Below are 13,909 nucleotides of genomic sequence, written 5' to 3'. Positions count from 1 at the left end.
TCAAATTCAGAGAAACCCTGGAATTCACAAAGCGCAATCCTGAGCCAAATCCTGTTTTCTGAAAACAAAAGAAAAGTTCAGAAAGAAAGTGATAATAAAAAAGGGATAGGTGCAGAGACTCAATGGAAGTTGTTCTAACAAAAAGGAGTTGGCAATTTTTCCTTTTTGCATTAGGAAAAGAATCCTTCCGTCAAAATTCCAGGAATGGATCATATATATATATATATATATATATATATATATATATATATATATATATATATATATATATACACTGAAGTATTTCAATTGATTAATTGTTGGAGATATACTTTTGTAACTGCATAATATTTTATTTTTCAGTTTTTAAAATAGGATTTAGTAAATAAGTTGATTTCCTATATTTTAGGAGTAAGTCAGTTTTAATGGATTAGCCTAGTCAATAAGTGGTTCCTCTTATCTTTAAGGAGCAAGTTAGTTTTAATATTCTGTTTTGCTAATATCTTGTTATCTAATTAGTTTATCTTTTGTTATTTATTGTATAGCTGCTGAGAACATTTTGAATTAGAATAGAATAATTCTATTTCCTCCGCATACGCATTGTCTCTCTTCTCTCCTCTGTTTTTATAATTTCCTCCACAAAACCAACAATTGGTATCAGAGCCTTATTCTTACGGGACTTGTACCATGGAAGGTGAAGCAAGTTTTTCCCACATAACTCTTCCAATCTTTGATGGAGAGAATTATGATCTTTGGGAAGTGAAAATGCAATCCTACATGGAGTCTTTGGATTTATGGGATGCTGTGGAAGAGGATTATGAAATATATCCGCTGCCTGAAAATCCCACCATGGCCCAAATTAAAAATCACAAGGAAAGAAAGATGAAGAAGGCAAAGGCGAGGTCATGTTTGTTCACTGGTGTTTCACAAATGATATTCATCAGAATCATGACTCTTAAATCACCCAAAGCAATTTGGGATTATCTGAAAGAGGAATGCGCTGGAGATGATAGAATACAAAGCATGCAAGTGCTGAATTTAAGGAGGGAATTTGAGCTTCAAAGGATGGAAGAGTCAGAGACAATCAAAGAATACTCAAACAAATTGTTGGGTATTGCCAACAAGATAAAGTTGTTGGGAAGTGATTTTGCTGATTTGAGAATTGTAGAGAAAATTTTGGTAACGGTGCCGGAGAGGTATGAAGCATCTATAGCTTCATTGGAGAACACAAAGGATCTGTCGAAAATCACATTGGCAGAAGTGCTACATGCCCTGCAAGCTCAAGAGCAGCGAAGGTTGATGAGGCAAGATCGTGTTGTCGAAGGTACTTTGCCCGCCAAACATCATGAAGTTGATGAAAGAAAAAAAGATTTTTTCAAGAGGAATCAACCAGCAACCAGCGAAAACAGTGCAAACAACCAAGGTAAGGATAAAAAAAAAATTATCCACCTTGTCAGCATTGTGGCAAAAAAGGTCATGCACCTTTCAGATGTTAAAGGAGACCAGATGCAAAATGTAACAAGTGCAATCAGATAGGGCATGAAGCGGTGATCTGCGCCAACAAAAATCACCATGATGAGGGAGCTCAGATTGCTAATCAAGAAGAAGAGGACCAACTGTTTGTGGCCACATGCTTCTTGAGTAGTGAATCAAGTGAAAGTTGGTTGATTGATAGTGGTTGTATGAACCACATGACATATGATAAGACTTTATTCAAAGATTTGAAGCCAACTAGTGTCTCAAAGGTTAGAATTGGGAATAGTGGCTATATTCCAATAAAAGGAAAAGGAACTGTTGCAATTTCAACATGTTCAGGTATCAAATAAATATCATATGTTCTTTATGTACCTAACATTGACCAAAACTTGCTAAGCGTAGGTCAGTTGATTAAAAAGGGATTTAAAGTGTCCTTTGAACATCAACATTGTTTTATCTATGACATTGTTGGCCGGGAAGTTCTAAAGGTTAAAATGAAAGATAAAAGCTTTTCATTTGATCCAGCAGAGGAGGAGCATACAACCTATTTCACTCAAGTCACACCCACGGAATTCAAGCACAAGAGACTTGATCATTGCCATCTTGAAAGAATGCTAAACATGAAAAAAAAGGAAATATGCAAAAGAAAATTTGAAGAAGTTTCAAATGGAGGAATGCAAATATGTTAGCACACCAATGAATCAAAAGGTGAAGTTCAACAAGGAAGAAGATGTTGATAACATTGATGAAGGATATTATGGGAGCTTGATTGGATGTCTAATGTATCTCACTACAACAAGGCCAAACATTCTATTTTCTCAAAAGAACAAAACTGGAATTTTTGTTGACAATCAAGTAGTCATTGCTATTGAAAACAATCCCGTATGTCATGGGAAGATTAAACATTTCAACATCAAGGTTTATTATTTGATAAAGATGCAACAAAGTGGAGAAGTGAACTTAATTTACTGCAAGTCTAAAGATCAACTGGCTGACATGTTTACAAAGTCACTACCTATCAACAAACTTGAACTCAAAGAATTGGAGTTTGCAGTTCCAAAAGCAAGGAGGAGTGTTGGAGATATACTTTTCTAACTGCATAATATTTTATTTTTCAGTTTTTAAAATAGGATTTAGTAAATAAGTTGATTTCCTATATTTTAGGAGTAAGTCAGTTTTAATGGATTAGCCTAGTCAATAAGTGGTTCCTCTTATCTTTAAGGAGCAAGTTAGTTTTAATATCTTGTTTTGCTAATATCTTGTTATCTAATTAGTTTATCTTTTGCTATTTATTGTATCGCTGCTGAGAACAATTTGAATTAGAATAGAATAATTCTATTTCCTCCGCATACGCATTGTCTCTCTTCTCTCCTCTGTTTTTATAATTTCCTCCACAAAGCCAACATTAATGAAGATCCATTTGTGATAAAAATATTCACAGATGAAAGATGTGAATCAAATCAACTCCAAGTTGAAGAAAAGATGGAATATTCATTGATCAAATTATTCATCACTCTATCATAATCTGATAGATCCCTTGAAGAAATTATCAATCAGACAAGAATACTTTTATTTTTTGGTCAAAAGTTCAGTACTATTTCATTGGTTCCATTTTCCCCCCTAACATTTCATAGGTTTGCAATAATGCCAGTTGTATTTTCTTTCTCATGTAATCTTATTTCCCTCAAAAAACATAGGACTATAGAAGCTTCCTAACGTGCTAGAGATTCTTACATTTTGTTCCAATTGATTTCCTACATTTTGCACTAGATTTTACCTTTTCCTCTTAGCAGATTTATATGTCCATTACATTGTTCAAAGTTTATACACATTTGTTATACTTTTTTCAATGTTATCTTGATCTGTGCTTGGGGATATACGACATGAGACATTGAGGCTTTATACCTTTATACTTTGATGATTCAAGACCTCCTATCTTATGAGGTAGTAAAAATTGAGATGGAATAGAGCCATGTGGAATTTGGCATAAACTAGAATATTTGAATTAGATTTACAAAATTATGATGGGAATTTAAGCCCGCATTTAAATATATTGATCATTGCAAAGTAGCTAAGCGTGTTCGGATTACAAGTTAGGTTTCTGGTGTTCAAATGTTACTTTTTGAATTTGTAATTTATGATGATTTTTAATTATCAAAGAACGTATTTTAAAATTGAAGTTAAAAATCAAATTATGACAATTAAAATTGTCCTAAATTGTGAATTTTTAATTTTGTTGGACCCCATTGATGGAAGAGACTAAAAAAACAATCTTTAAAATTTATGGACAAAAAAAAATTTAAATTTGAAGAATTAAAAATAACCCTAATTTAAATAGTAACTTATATATTTAATGACACTAGGTTGTTTTGCTCTTGTAGCAAAAAAAATTACAATAAGGCATTTTTTTTCCATCAATAATTGTCCTTCATGCAAAAAGTTGCTCCAATAGCTAGTCATTTAAAGTTGAAATATCCACTTACAAACAGAATAAATGAATATCTCATTAACATAAACTTTACAATAAAATATAAATAATAATTAATACATCTAGAAATAAATTTATATTTCTTATAATTAAACCCAAAAAATTGAATCAATATTTTCTTATATAGAACAAAAAAAGTACACCGAATATGTTTTATAAATATGTTAAAGGAGCGGAGAACATATCACATTACAAATTCAATTATTTGAGTAATTGGTTCAATTTTTTTAGAACGCATTTTAAATAAATAAATCATAGGAAAATACAAGGGACTAAAACTCTTCCTTTTAAATTCTCTTTGGAATGGGGTTCCATCACTTTATTGGCTATTTTTTCACGTGAAGTGTGAACAGATAAGAGACAATAATGTGTTTATATATATATATATATATATATATTTTCGTCTGTGCTGTAAATTATAAATACTTATACCAAAAAGAATCTCTCCACACGTGAGATTTGGCAGATTTGTGGACAAACGAGAATGACGCTTGACTACTTGATTATTCTGACGTGATTATTTCACGAGACGAAGTCAAGTTGTCTGGAGGTGTTACATACAAACCATTAATTAACTATTAATGAAGCATAAATGGTTTCATAGGAATGATCACTTCAGTTTTATAAAAGTATACGAAGTATAAAGTCTAAACATTAGTAGAGTGTGAATTAATAAGCATAATGTTAAAGAGAGGAATAGCAAATGAAGTAACATAGCTAACTGTTTTCAATGCAAACCCGTAGCTAGTGGGGTAATCAATCTTTGAAGCCGCTTCACGGGTTGCCATATTATTCCATCATTTACGGCAAGGTCACCCCTCACCCCCTTCCAAAAAACAAACACATATAAACAAAAGGTTGCACGGTGTCAGAATCCTGAACCTTTTAGCAGAGTACGTAACCTTGAAATTTTAAGAGTATGATGATCCAAGAGAAAATCCAAATGAATTGTACATCTTCAAAAATTCTTGACACAAATATAAGATTTAGGATTTAATTTCTAACTTGCACATGAAGTCAGAATTAAAAATACAATTTTATATATTCCTACCAGAAAAGTGAGGAGAAATCTATGTAATATTATAGCACCCAATTGATGTGGCTACACATTATACAACTCAAAGAATAGTAGAGGAATTTCAAACAAAAAAAACACCCATGAGCATGTTGGAAATAAGGCTTTTTATGTTTAGGAAAAGTGTTTAGGAATATTGGAGACTTTGAATAGAAACTTGATAGGAAGGAGAATTTTTTATGGAGGAGAGAACTTTGTATTTTTGCTTGATACAAATGTGTAAGATTACATCTCTATTTATACTACTCTAAGGAGAACTCTAGACACACTAATTCTAGAGAGTTCTCAACTCTAGAGATCCAAAGAGTATTCTAGAGAATATTACAACCATAAGAAATATCTAGACACTCCAAACACTACAAGAATTCTCTAGAAACATGACCCATAATTACTTAAGCCCAAAATAACTAAGTCCAAGGAACCAAATAATTAATTTGGGCCCAAATCAAGTTTATATTTCAACATCCCCCCTTAAACTTGATTTGTGACTCCAAGCATACTCCTTAGCTTCACGAAAGTTTCCAACTTAAGTGGCTTTGTGAAAATGTCGGCAGCTTGATCTTGAGACATCACATACTTCAACTTTACCTCCTTCTTCTCAATGCATTCTCTTATGAAGTGGTAACGGGTGTCGATGTGCTTACTTTTTTCATGAAAGACTGGATTCTTTGCCAAAGCGAGTGCTGATTTATTGTCAACACATATTTCCATAGGTTCTTCTTGTGGCATTTTTAACTCTTTCAACAAGTTCCTTAGCCAAATTGCATGACAAACGGATGATGTGGCAGCGACATACTCGGCTTCACAAGTTGATAGTGTGACTATTGGTTGCTTCTTTGACATCCAAGTGAAAGCAGTATCTCCCATAAAGAACACAAAACCAGTAGTGCTCTTTCTATCATCCAAGTCTCCACTCCAATCGCTATCACTATAGCCAACAATGTTATAATAGTCAGAAGAGTAATAGTGCAAGCCAAAGTTTGTTGTACCTTTGATGTATCGAAGGATTCTCTTTGCCGCCTTGAAGTCAGTTGTGGTTGGAGCTTCCATGTAGCGACTTACTACTCCTACAGAATAGAGAATATCCGACCTTGTACATGTTAAGTAACGCAAACTTCCAACCAAACTTTTGTAAAGAGTTGGATCCACATTCTCTCCTTTTTCATGCTTGCTCAACTTGCTGCCACATTCCATCGGGGTGCCAACTGGATTGGCGTCATCCATCTTGAACTTCTTAAGGACTTCTTTGGCATAGCCTTCTTGGGTGATGAAAATTCCTTTGTCTTCTTGTTTTACTTCGATGCCGAGATAATATGCCATGAGCCCCATATCCGTCATCTCAAATTCATTTGACATATCTTTCTTGAACTCTTCGAACATGCTTGGATTGTTCCCTGTAAAGATCAAGTCATCTACATACAAACACACAATCAAAATATCTCCACTTTGCGCTTTGATATAGAGTGCATGCTCATATGGACACTTGATGAAGTTCTTGTCTTGAAAGTACTTGTCGATTCGAACATTCCAAGCTCTCGGTGCTTGCTTGAGACCGTACAACGCCTTCTTCAACTTCAAGACTTTTTCTTCTTGCCCTTTTACTTCATAGCCCAGTGGTTGCTCAATATAGACTTCTTCTTCGAGAAAACCATTCAAGAAGGCTGACTTCACATCCATTTGATAGATCTTCCATTTATTTTGGGCTGCCAAAGAAATGATCAGTCTAATAGTTTCAAGATGAGCAACAGGAGCAAATACCTCATCATAGTCAATTCCTTGTCTTTGACTATAGCCTTTAGCCACCAATCTTGCTTTGTATCTCTCCACTTCTCCTTTAGCATTCTTCTTTTCCTTGTACACCCATCTTACTCTAATTGCTTTGTGTCCTCGTGGAAGTGTAGTAAGTTCCCACGTATCATTCTTCGTGATTGACTTGATTTCTTCGTCCATGGCGTCTTTTCACTTTATGTTTTCCGCTGCTTCTTGATAGCTTAGAGGCTCACAATCACCAAAAAGACAAAAGAGGTTAATGTAGTTTAGGTTTTTGGTTACCTCATAAATCTCTTCAATGCTCCTTAGTCGCGGTGTCCTCTCACTTGAACTTGTTTCATCCAGCCTTGGTGTCGGTGAGGCAGGTGGTGTAATATGTTCCTCTATGATTGGTTGTTCAATTTCATCATCTTCTTCAAAATAAGGAAGAAAATCATACTTATCTTCTTGAACACTCCAATCCCAACAATCTTCTTCGTCGAACTCCACGTCGCGACTTATGACGATCTTTCTACTATTTGGATTATAGAGCTTGTACCCCTTGGATCTTGAGTCGTAACCCACAAACATGTACTTCTCACTTTTATCATCAAGCTTTGTCCTCTTTTCGTCTGGAACATGGGTATAGGCAATGCTTCCAAACACTTTGAGGTAAGAGATCCCGGGCTTCCTTCCACTCCATGCTTCTTGTGGTGTCTTCTCATGCACGCTTCTTGTTGGAGAACGATTTGTTAGGTAAACTGCACATGCCACTGCTTCAGCCCAAAACTCCTTCGGCGTCTTCTTGCTCTTGAGCATGCTTCGCACCATGTTAAGTATGGTCCGGTTCTTTCTCTCTGCTACTCCATTTTGTTGTGGCGATCTTGGCACTGTCAGTGGGCGACGGATTCCATGGTCTTCACAATATTTGTTGAACTTATTTGAAGTGAACTCTCCTCCTCGATCAGATCTCATGGCCTTGATGGAAAGACCACTTTCTTTCTCCACGAGGGCTTTGAACTTCTTAAAGTTTTCAAACACTTCTGATTTCTCCTTCAAGAAATAAACCCAAGTTTTTCTGGAATAATCATCAATAAAGAGGAGAAAGTACTTATTCTTACCAAATGAATTGGGTTTGATTGGTCCACAGACATCGGTGTGTATGAGCTTTAGCGGCTTTGTTGCTCTTGTTGTTGATTCCTTTGGAAAACTTTTACGAAATTGCTTCCCAATTAGACATCCTTCGCAAAGTTGGTCTGGGTGGTTGATGCTAGGCAAGCCTCTCACCATCTCCTTCTTCGCTAAATGTTCTAGACCGTCGAAGTTGAGGTGCCCGAACCGTAGATGCCATAGCCACGAAGAGTCGGTATAGCAAGCCTTGAGACACTTTGCCACATCATTTTGAATGTTCAAGAGGAACATTCTATTCTTTGACATAGGCACCTTAGCAATCAAGTTATGTCTACAATCTCTTAAGAAAAGACTATGTTCTTTCAAATGGATGTCATAGCCTTTCTCTAATAATTGTCCCAAGCTCAAAATATTATTCTTCATGTTAGGCACATAGTAGACATTGGATATGAATTGATGACTCCCATTCTTCAAACGTATGAGAATTTTACCTTTACCTTTGACTGGTATCTTTGAGTCGTCTCCAAATGAGACATCGCCAGTTGCCGCTTCATTGATCTCCACGAACATGCTTTTATCGTCGCACATGTGGTTGCTTGCGCCGGTGTCGAGGTACCACTTGTTTCTTTTCTCTTCAAATTTGTTTTGGCACGCGAGTAGCAAAGTTTCTTCTTCTCCGCCTTTTTCTTCTACAAAGTTAGTTTTCTCTTCAACCTTCTTCGAGAATCTACACTCGGATGCATAGTGACCAATCTTGTTGCAATTGAAGCACTTGATTTGTGATTTGTTATACCTCGACCATGAATTTCCTCTTCCACGACCTCTTGTTACTTGTGGATTCCAACTTCTTTCTCCATTGTTGAATTTGTTGGAATGGTTGTTGTAACCACCTCTTCCTTCTCCTCCATGTCCTCGTCCACGTCCACGATCTTGGCCGCGACATCGTCCTCTTTGGCTCTTGTAATTTGCATAGTTTGCTTCCTTTACGTTGAGTTGTAGTAGTTGCTCCGTAGCCTCCTTTTGTTTAATTTTTCTCTTTTGTTTTTCTTCGTATGCTTGTAAGGAACCCATGAGTTGCTCAATAGTCATGGTCTTTAAATCCTTGTTTTCTTCAATGTTGGTAACAATGAAGTCAAAACTTGGATTTAAAGTTCAAAGTATTTTTTCCATGACCTTCACCTCATCAACATCTTCACCATTTCTTTTAAGTTGATTGACTACGGCCAATACTCGAGAAAAATAATCAGAAATTGACTCGGACTCCTCCATAAACAAACGCTCAAAGTCACCTCTAAGAGTTTGAAGACGAATCTTTTTTACCTGCTCAACTCCTTTGTTGCAAGTTTGAAGCTTATCCCATGCTTCTTTGGCCGTCGCTGCATTGGATATCTTCTCAAATGTATCTTCATCCACCGATTGATAAATGAGAAAGAGAGCTTTCTTGTCTCTCTTTCTTGACTCCTTCAACGTCTCCTTTACACCTTGGCTTAGCGAGGCTTCATCTTGCTCCTCGAAGTCATTCTCTACGATATCCCACACATCTTGAGCTCCTAGTAGCGCCTTCATCTTGATACTCCAATTATCATAGTTGTTCTTTGTGAGCATCGGCATTTGGAAAGGAAAACCTCCATTTGCCATCTTTTGAGGATCTTGAAGCTCTAATACCACTTTGTTGGAAATAAGACTTTTTATGTTTAGGAAAAGTGTTTAGGAATATTGGAGACTTTGAATAGAAACTTGATAGGAAGGAGAATTCTTTATGGAGGAGAGAACTTTGTATTTTTGCTTGATACAAATGTGTAGGATTACATCTCTATTTATACTACTCTAAGGAGAACTCTAGACACACTAATTCTAGAGAGTTCTCAACTCTAGAGATCCAAAGAGTATTCTAGAGAATATTACAACCATAAGAAATATCTAGACACTCCAAACACTACAAGAATTCTCTAGAAACATGACCCATAATTACTTAAGCCCAAAATAACTAAGTCCAAGGAACCAAATAATTAATTTAGGCCCAAATCAAGTTTATATTTCAACAGAGCAATGATATATAAAAGATGATTTATTGTAGCAGTGCTCTATATATAGAGAGAGAGCCTTATTTTTAACAAGTCAATTTGACTCTTAATTCTAAATCGATCCTCATGGGAGGAATTAATTAAATGTCAAATAAAATTTTTAATACCTCCAAGTTAACCAAAAAAAATGGACACCATCACGGGAATACATCAATTGAACTGCTGAGCTCAAAGTACTTTGAGGTCCCTCAATTTTTTAGTAGCTGTGGCGCACCATGCCTTGCATTATTTTCACCGACATCTCCAAAACGAAAACAGGAAAGACCTATACATGCTTTTTTTACATTATCCTCCAAGAGCAACTTGCTACTTATCACACCCAAAAATGTAACTTTTTTATTTTTCTCATGATTTGCCCCTTATTTCATTCGGCTAAATACTAATAAAAAGAAAGTCTTTCAAGAGAAACAAAAAAAGGTGCCCCACCTAATCTCAAGAGGAAAACATCAACATGGTAGGGGCAGATATAAATTCCAGCTACAATACATTAGTTCAAATAAACCCGTGTTACTTTAGGTTCTAATCACTGTCCCCATCACTCCTTTATACCCCAGCAAGTGTCTTATTTAAGTGAGTCAAACACTCAACAACTTCACCTTTGCATACTTTCTACTACTTGTTTTCCTTATTTTTCATGGCTTATTCATCTCATAAACTCTTCTTCCTTCTGTTTGCAATTTTCTTCTCACACGCTAGTGCTGTAAACTCTTCCGATGCTTCCACAACAATTCACACCAATCTCTCTTCCATAAAATCTTTCTGCACAACCACAGCTTACCCAGAAGTTTGTTTCAACTCATTGAAGCTATCCATCTCAATAAACATAAGTCCAAACATAATCAACTACCTCTGTCAGTCCCTCCAAGTAGCAATATCTGAAACCACAAAGCTCTCAAATCTCTTCCACAACGTTGGACACTCAAAAAACATCATAGAGAAGCAAAGAGGGTCAGTTCAAGACTGCAGGGAACTCCATCAATCCACATTGGCTTCTTTGAAAAAATCACTATCAGGGATCCGTTCTTCCAACTCCAAGAACATAGTTGATGCAAGAAGCTACCTCAGTGCAGCCTTAACAAACAAAAACACATGTCTAGAAGGCCTAGATTCTGCTTCAGGAACAATGAAGCCATCTCTGGTGAAATCTGTGATCAACACTTACAAGCATGTAAGTAACTCACTTTCAATGCTCCCTAAGCCAGAGATGGGGACTCCCAAAGTGAAAAAGAATAATAACCAGCCTTTGAAGAATGCTCCAAAGTGGGTATCAAGCAGTGACCAAAGGCTCTTCCAAGACTCAGATGGGGAAGATTATGACCCAAATGAAATGCTTGTTGTGGCTGCAGATGGAACTGGGAACTTTAGCACCATCACTGAAGCCATTAACTTTGCTCCAAACAACAGTATGGATAGGATAGTGATCTATGTCAAGGAAGGGATTTACGAGGAAAATGTGGAAATTCCAAGCTATAAGACCAACATTATGATGCTTGGCGATGGAAGTGATGTCTCTTTCATAACTGGTAACAGAAGCGTCGGTGATGGCTGGACCACTTTCAGATCTGCAACTCTAGGTGAAACCTTTGCACCCTTTTCAATCTTTTTGGGCAATTAATTATTTGTCATGCATTGGTTACCACTTGGCACAGGGCTGAGAAGTAACAGAAACAAAACAAAATAATGCATCTTTGTCTTTCTAAGTAGGCCTTTTATATGAGAAATTATTAAGAAATTTGGGACCACCTGATCTTGGTCAATCTCATAGGTAACAAGATTGATCGAGATCACACAGTCCTAGACTATACAATAATATACCAAGAGGGTCTATTTGATTGGTTGAACAGAGTATGAGTTATTGTAAATTTTCTAATACATATCTTTGATGAGAAAAGAAAACTGTACAATAATATCATCTTGTTTAGTGAGATTGACTATTGCTTGTTTTATGTCAATTTTTCTCTGGAGTGGCCAAAATGGCAATTACATGATTATGGTCTCTATCTTTTTCAGCTGTTTCTGGTGATGGTTTTCTGGCACGTGATATAGCCATTGAGAACAGTGCAGGGCCAGAGAAGCATCAAGCAGTGGCATTGAGAGTAAATGCAGACTTAGCAGCCTTTTACAGGTGTGCAATTTATGGCTACCAAGACACTCTATATGTTCACTCCTTTAGACAATTCTATAGAGAGTGTGACATTTATGGCACCATAGATTACATATTTGGGAATGCAGCCGCGATTCTACAAGAATGCAACATCATATCAAGAAAACCAATGCCTGGCCAATTCACAGTAATCACTGCACAATCAAGAGATAGCCCTGATGAGGACACTGGCATCTCATTCCAAAACTGCTCAATCATAGCAACCCTTGATCTCTATTCCAACTCTAGTAGCTTCAAGAGCTACCTTGGGAGGCCATGGAGGATCTATTCTCGCACCGTTTACCTTGAGTCCTACATTGATGACTTCATTGACCCAAAGGGTTGGACAAAGTGGTCTAATGAGCAAGGATTGGAAACTTTGTATTATGGTGAGTATGACAACTATGGACCTGGTTCCAGCATAGATAAGCGTGTACAATGGTTAGGGTACCATTTGATGGATTATGGTGATGCCTATAATTTCACTGTTTCGGAGTTCATCAATGGAGATGGTTGGCTTGATACCACTTCCGTTCCTTATGATGACGGGATTTGAGCAAAGTAAAATAGGTTTAGTTTGCTAAATTGTTAAGGTACTTACAATTTGTCACTATCCTCTGGCTTAAGGCCACTAAGGTTGTTACTAAAGTAACATTGTAAAATAAGAAAAGTTCACGGCTAATTAGACAGCTGATTTGATTAATTCTGACACTACCCAGTAACCTTTGTTTGGTAAAGAAGAAATAAGAAGGATGGAAGAAAATCATATAATTAATTTGTTTGATAGAGTAGATTAAAGAGAAAATAATTTTAAAATTTATAAGATTAATTATATTATTTTTCATTTATTTTCACCTATCTCTTTATATCTCTTTTCATCTCTTATCTTGAAACAACTTCATTTTTACTTTACCTCTCCCACTTATGTTCAATCATTCATTTTATTTTCATCTAACCTATTTATCTCCTTCCTATCAAATTGGGCAAAAAAGCCTTTCTGAAAATCAGATTATATATCATCTTCACCTCTACTTTAGTGTATTTTTTTTCTTTTTCTTTCTCGTAATTTTTTCCCAAGATTCATCCTTAATTTTCTCAAACATTTTATTTTTTATCAATATTGTCAAAGTGTATTACAAAATATTAATTTGTTGACATTATCATGATATCAACATGTGCCACATCAATAAAAATGACATGATCATGATGTCATCATGTACCATATCAGTATAATTTCATGACATTAACCACTTCAATAAAATGTGTCATGCTAACAGTAATTCCATGTCCTTAGAGTTGCATTATCACCATGATAGAGATTAAAGATGAAAATTATTAATAGGAACTAAAAGTGGAAAAATACATTAAAGGGACAATTGAAATTTTAACAAAAATATCAAATCATTCAACTAATAAAGCGATAAGTAAAATATCATTTTTCACAGGAACTTGTGCAATAATCGGGTAATTAAATTAAGTAGAGTGATAATTAAAGTATGGAAATAAAGTAAGTGTAGAAATTAAAAAAATTTAAGGTGAGAAAACTAATTGTGGAATTTCGTCAAACACTTGGTGTGTGCAGAAAACTTGGGTCTACATCAATGGAAGAAGTTATTGGTGTTTAATTTCATTAGACATTCCTAACATGCAATTAATACTTATCCCTATTATTAATTAAGATTATGTTGTCATTAATCTATAAAATTATTTAATTCTTAATTCTTTAAGCGAAAAAACCTAGTCATTTGATTTTATTATCAATCTCTTTAATTAATTAGTGTAAC

The 13,909-nt window shown here is 35.5% G+C and overlaps 2 protein-coding genes across 2 annotated transcripts; both read left to right on the top strand.

Moving 5' to 3' along the window:
* Nucleotides 1–927: 927 nt before the first annotated feature.
* LOC106794336 (uncharacterized) lies at nucleotides 928–1,515 on the top strand. The gene has a single exon (XM_014761580.1). The coding sequence runs from the start codon at nucleotides 928–930 to the stop codon at nucleotides 1,513–1,515; it is 588 nt and encodes a 195-aa protein (XP_014617066.1).
* A 9,020-nt stretch (nucleotides 1,516–10,535) lies between these two features.
* On the top strand, nucleotides 10,536–12,807 carry LOC102665651 (probable pectinesterase/pectinesterase inhibitor 12). Its single transcript, XM_006587014.4, has 2 exons — nucleotides 10,536–11,556; nucleotides 11,993–12,807. The coding sequence occupies exons 1-2, from the start codon at nucleotides 10,617–10,619 to the stop codon at nucleotides 12,679–12,681; spliced, it is 1,629 nt and encodes a 542-aa protein (XP_006587077.1). The 5' UTR covers nucleotides 10,536–10,616; the 3' UTR covers nucleotides 12,682–12,807.
* Nucleotides 12,808–13,909: the final 1,102 nt, after the last annotated feature.

Source organism: Glycine max, chromosome 9 (assembly GCF_000004515.6).
Source record: "Glycine max cultivar Williams 82 chromosome 9, Glycine_max_v4.0, whole genome shotgun sequence".
Lineage (NCBI taxonomy): Eukaryota > Viridiplantae > Streptophyta > Magnoliopsida > Fabales > Fabaceae > Glycine > Glycine max.
Note: the sequence above shows the minus strand (reverse complement) of the source record. Positions and strands in the feature narration are given on the sequence as shown.

Coding starts and splice junctions, on each gene's coding strand:
- LOC106794336 (XM_014761580.1), top strand. CDS start 928: ATGACTCTTAAATCACCCAAAGCAATTTGGGATTATCTGAAAGAGGAA.
- LOC102665651 (XM_006587014.4), top strand. CDS start 10,617: ATGGCTTATTCATCTCATAAACTCTTCTTCCTTCTGTTTGCAATTTTC. Junction 11,557..11,992: donor TTTCAGATCTGCAACTCTAG/GTGAAACCTTTG, acceptor TATCTTTTTCAG/CTGTTTCTGGTGATGGTTTT.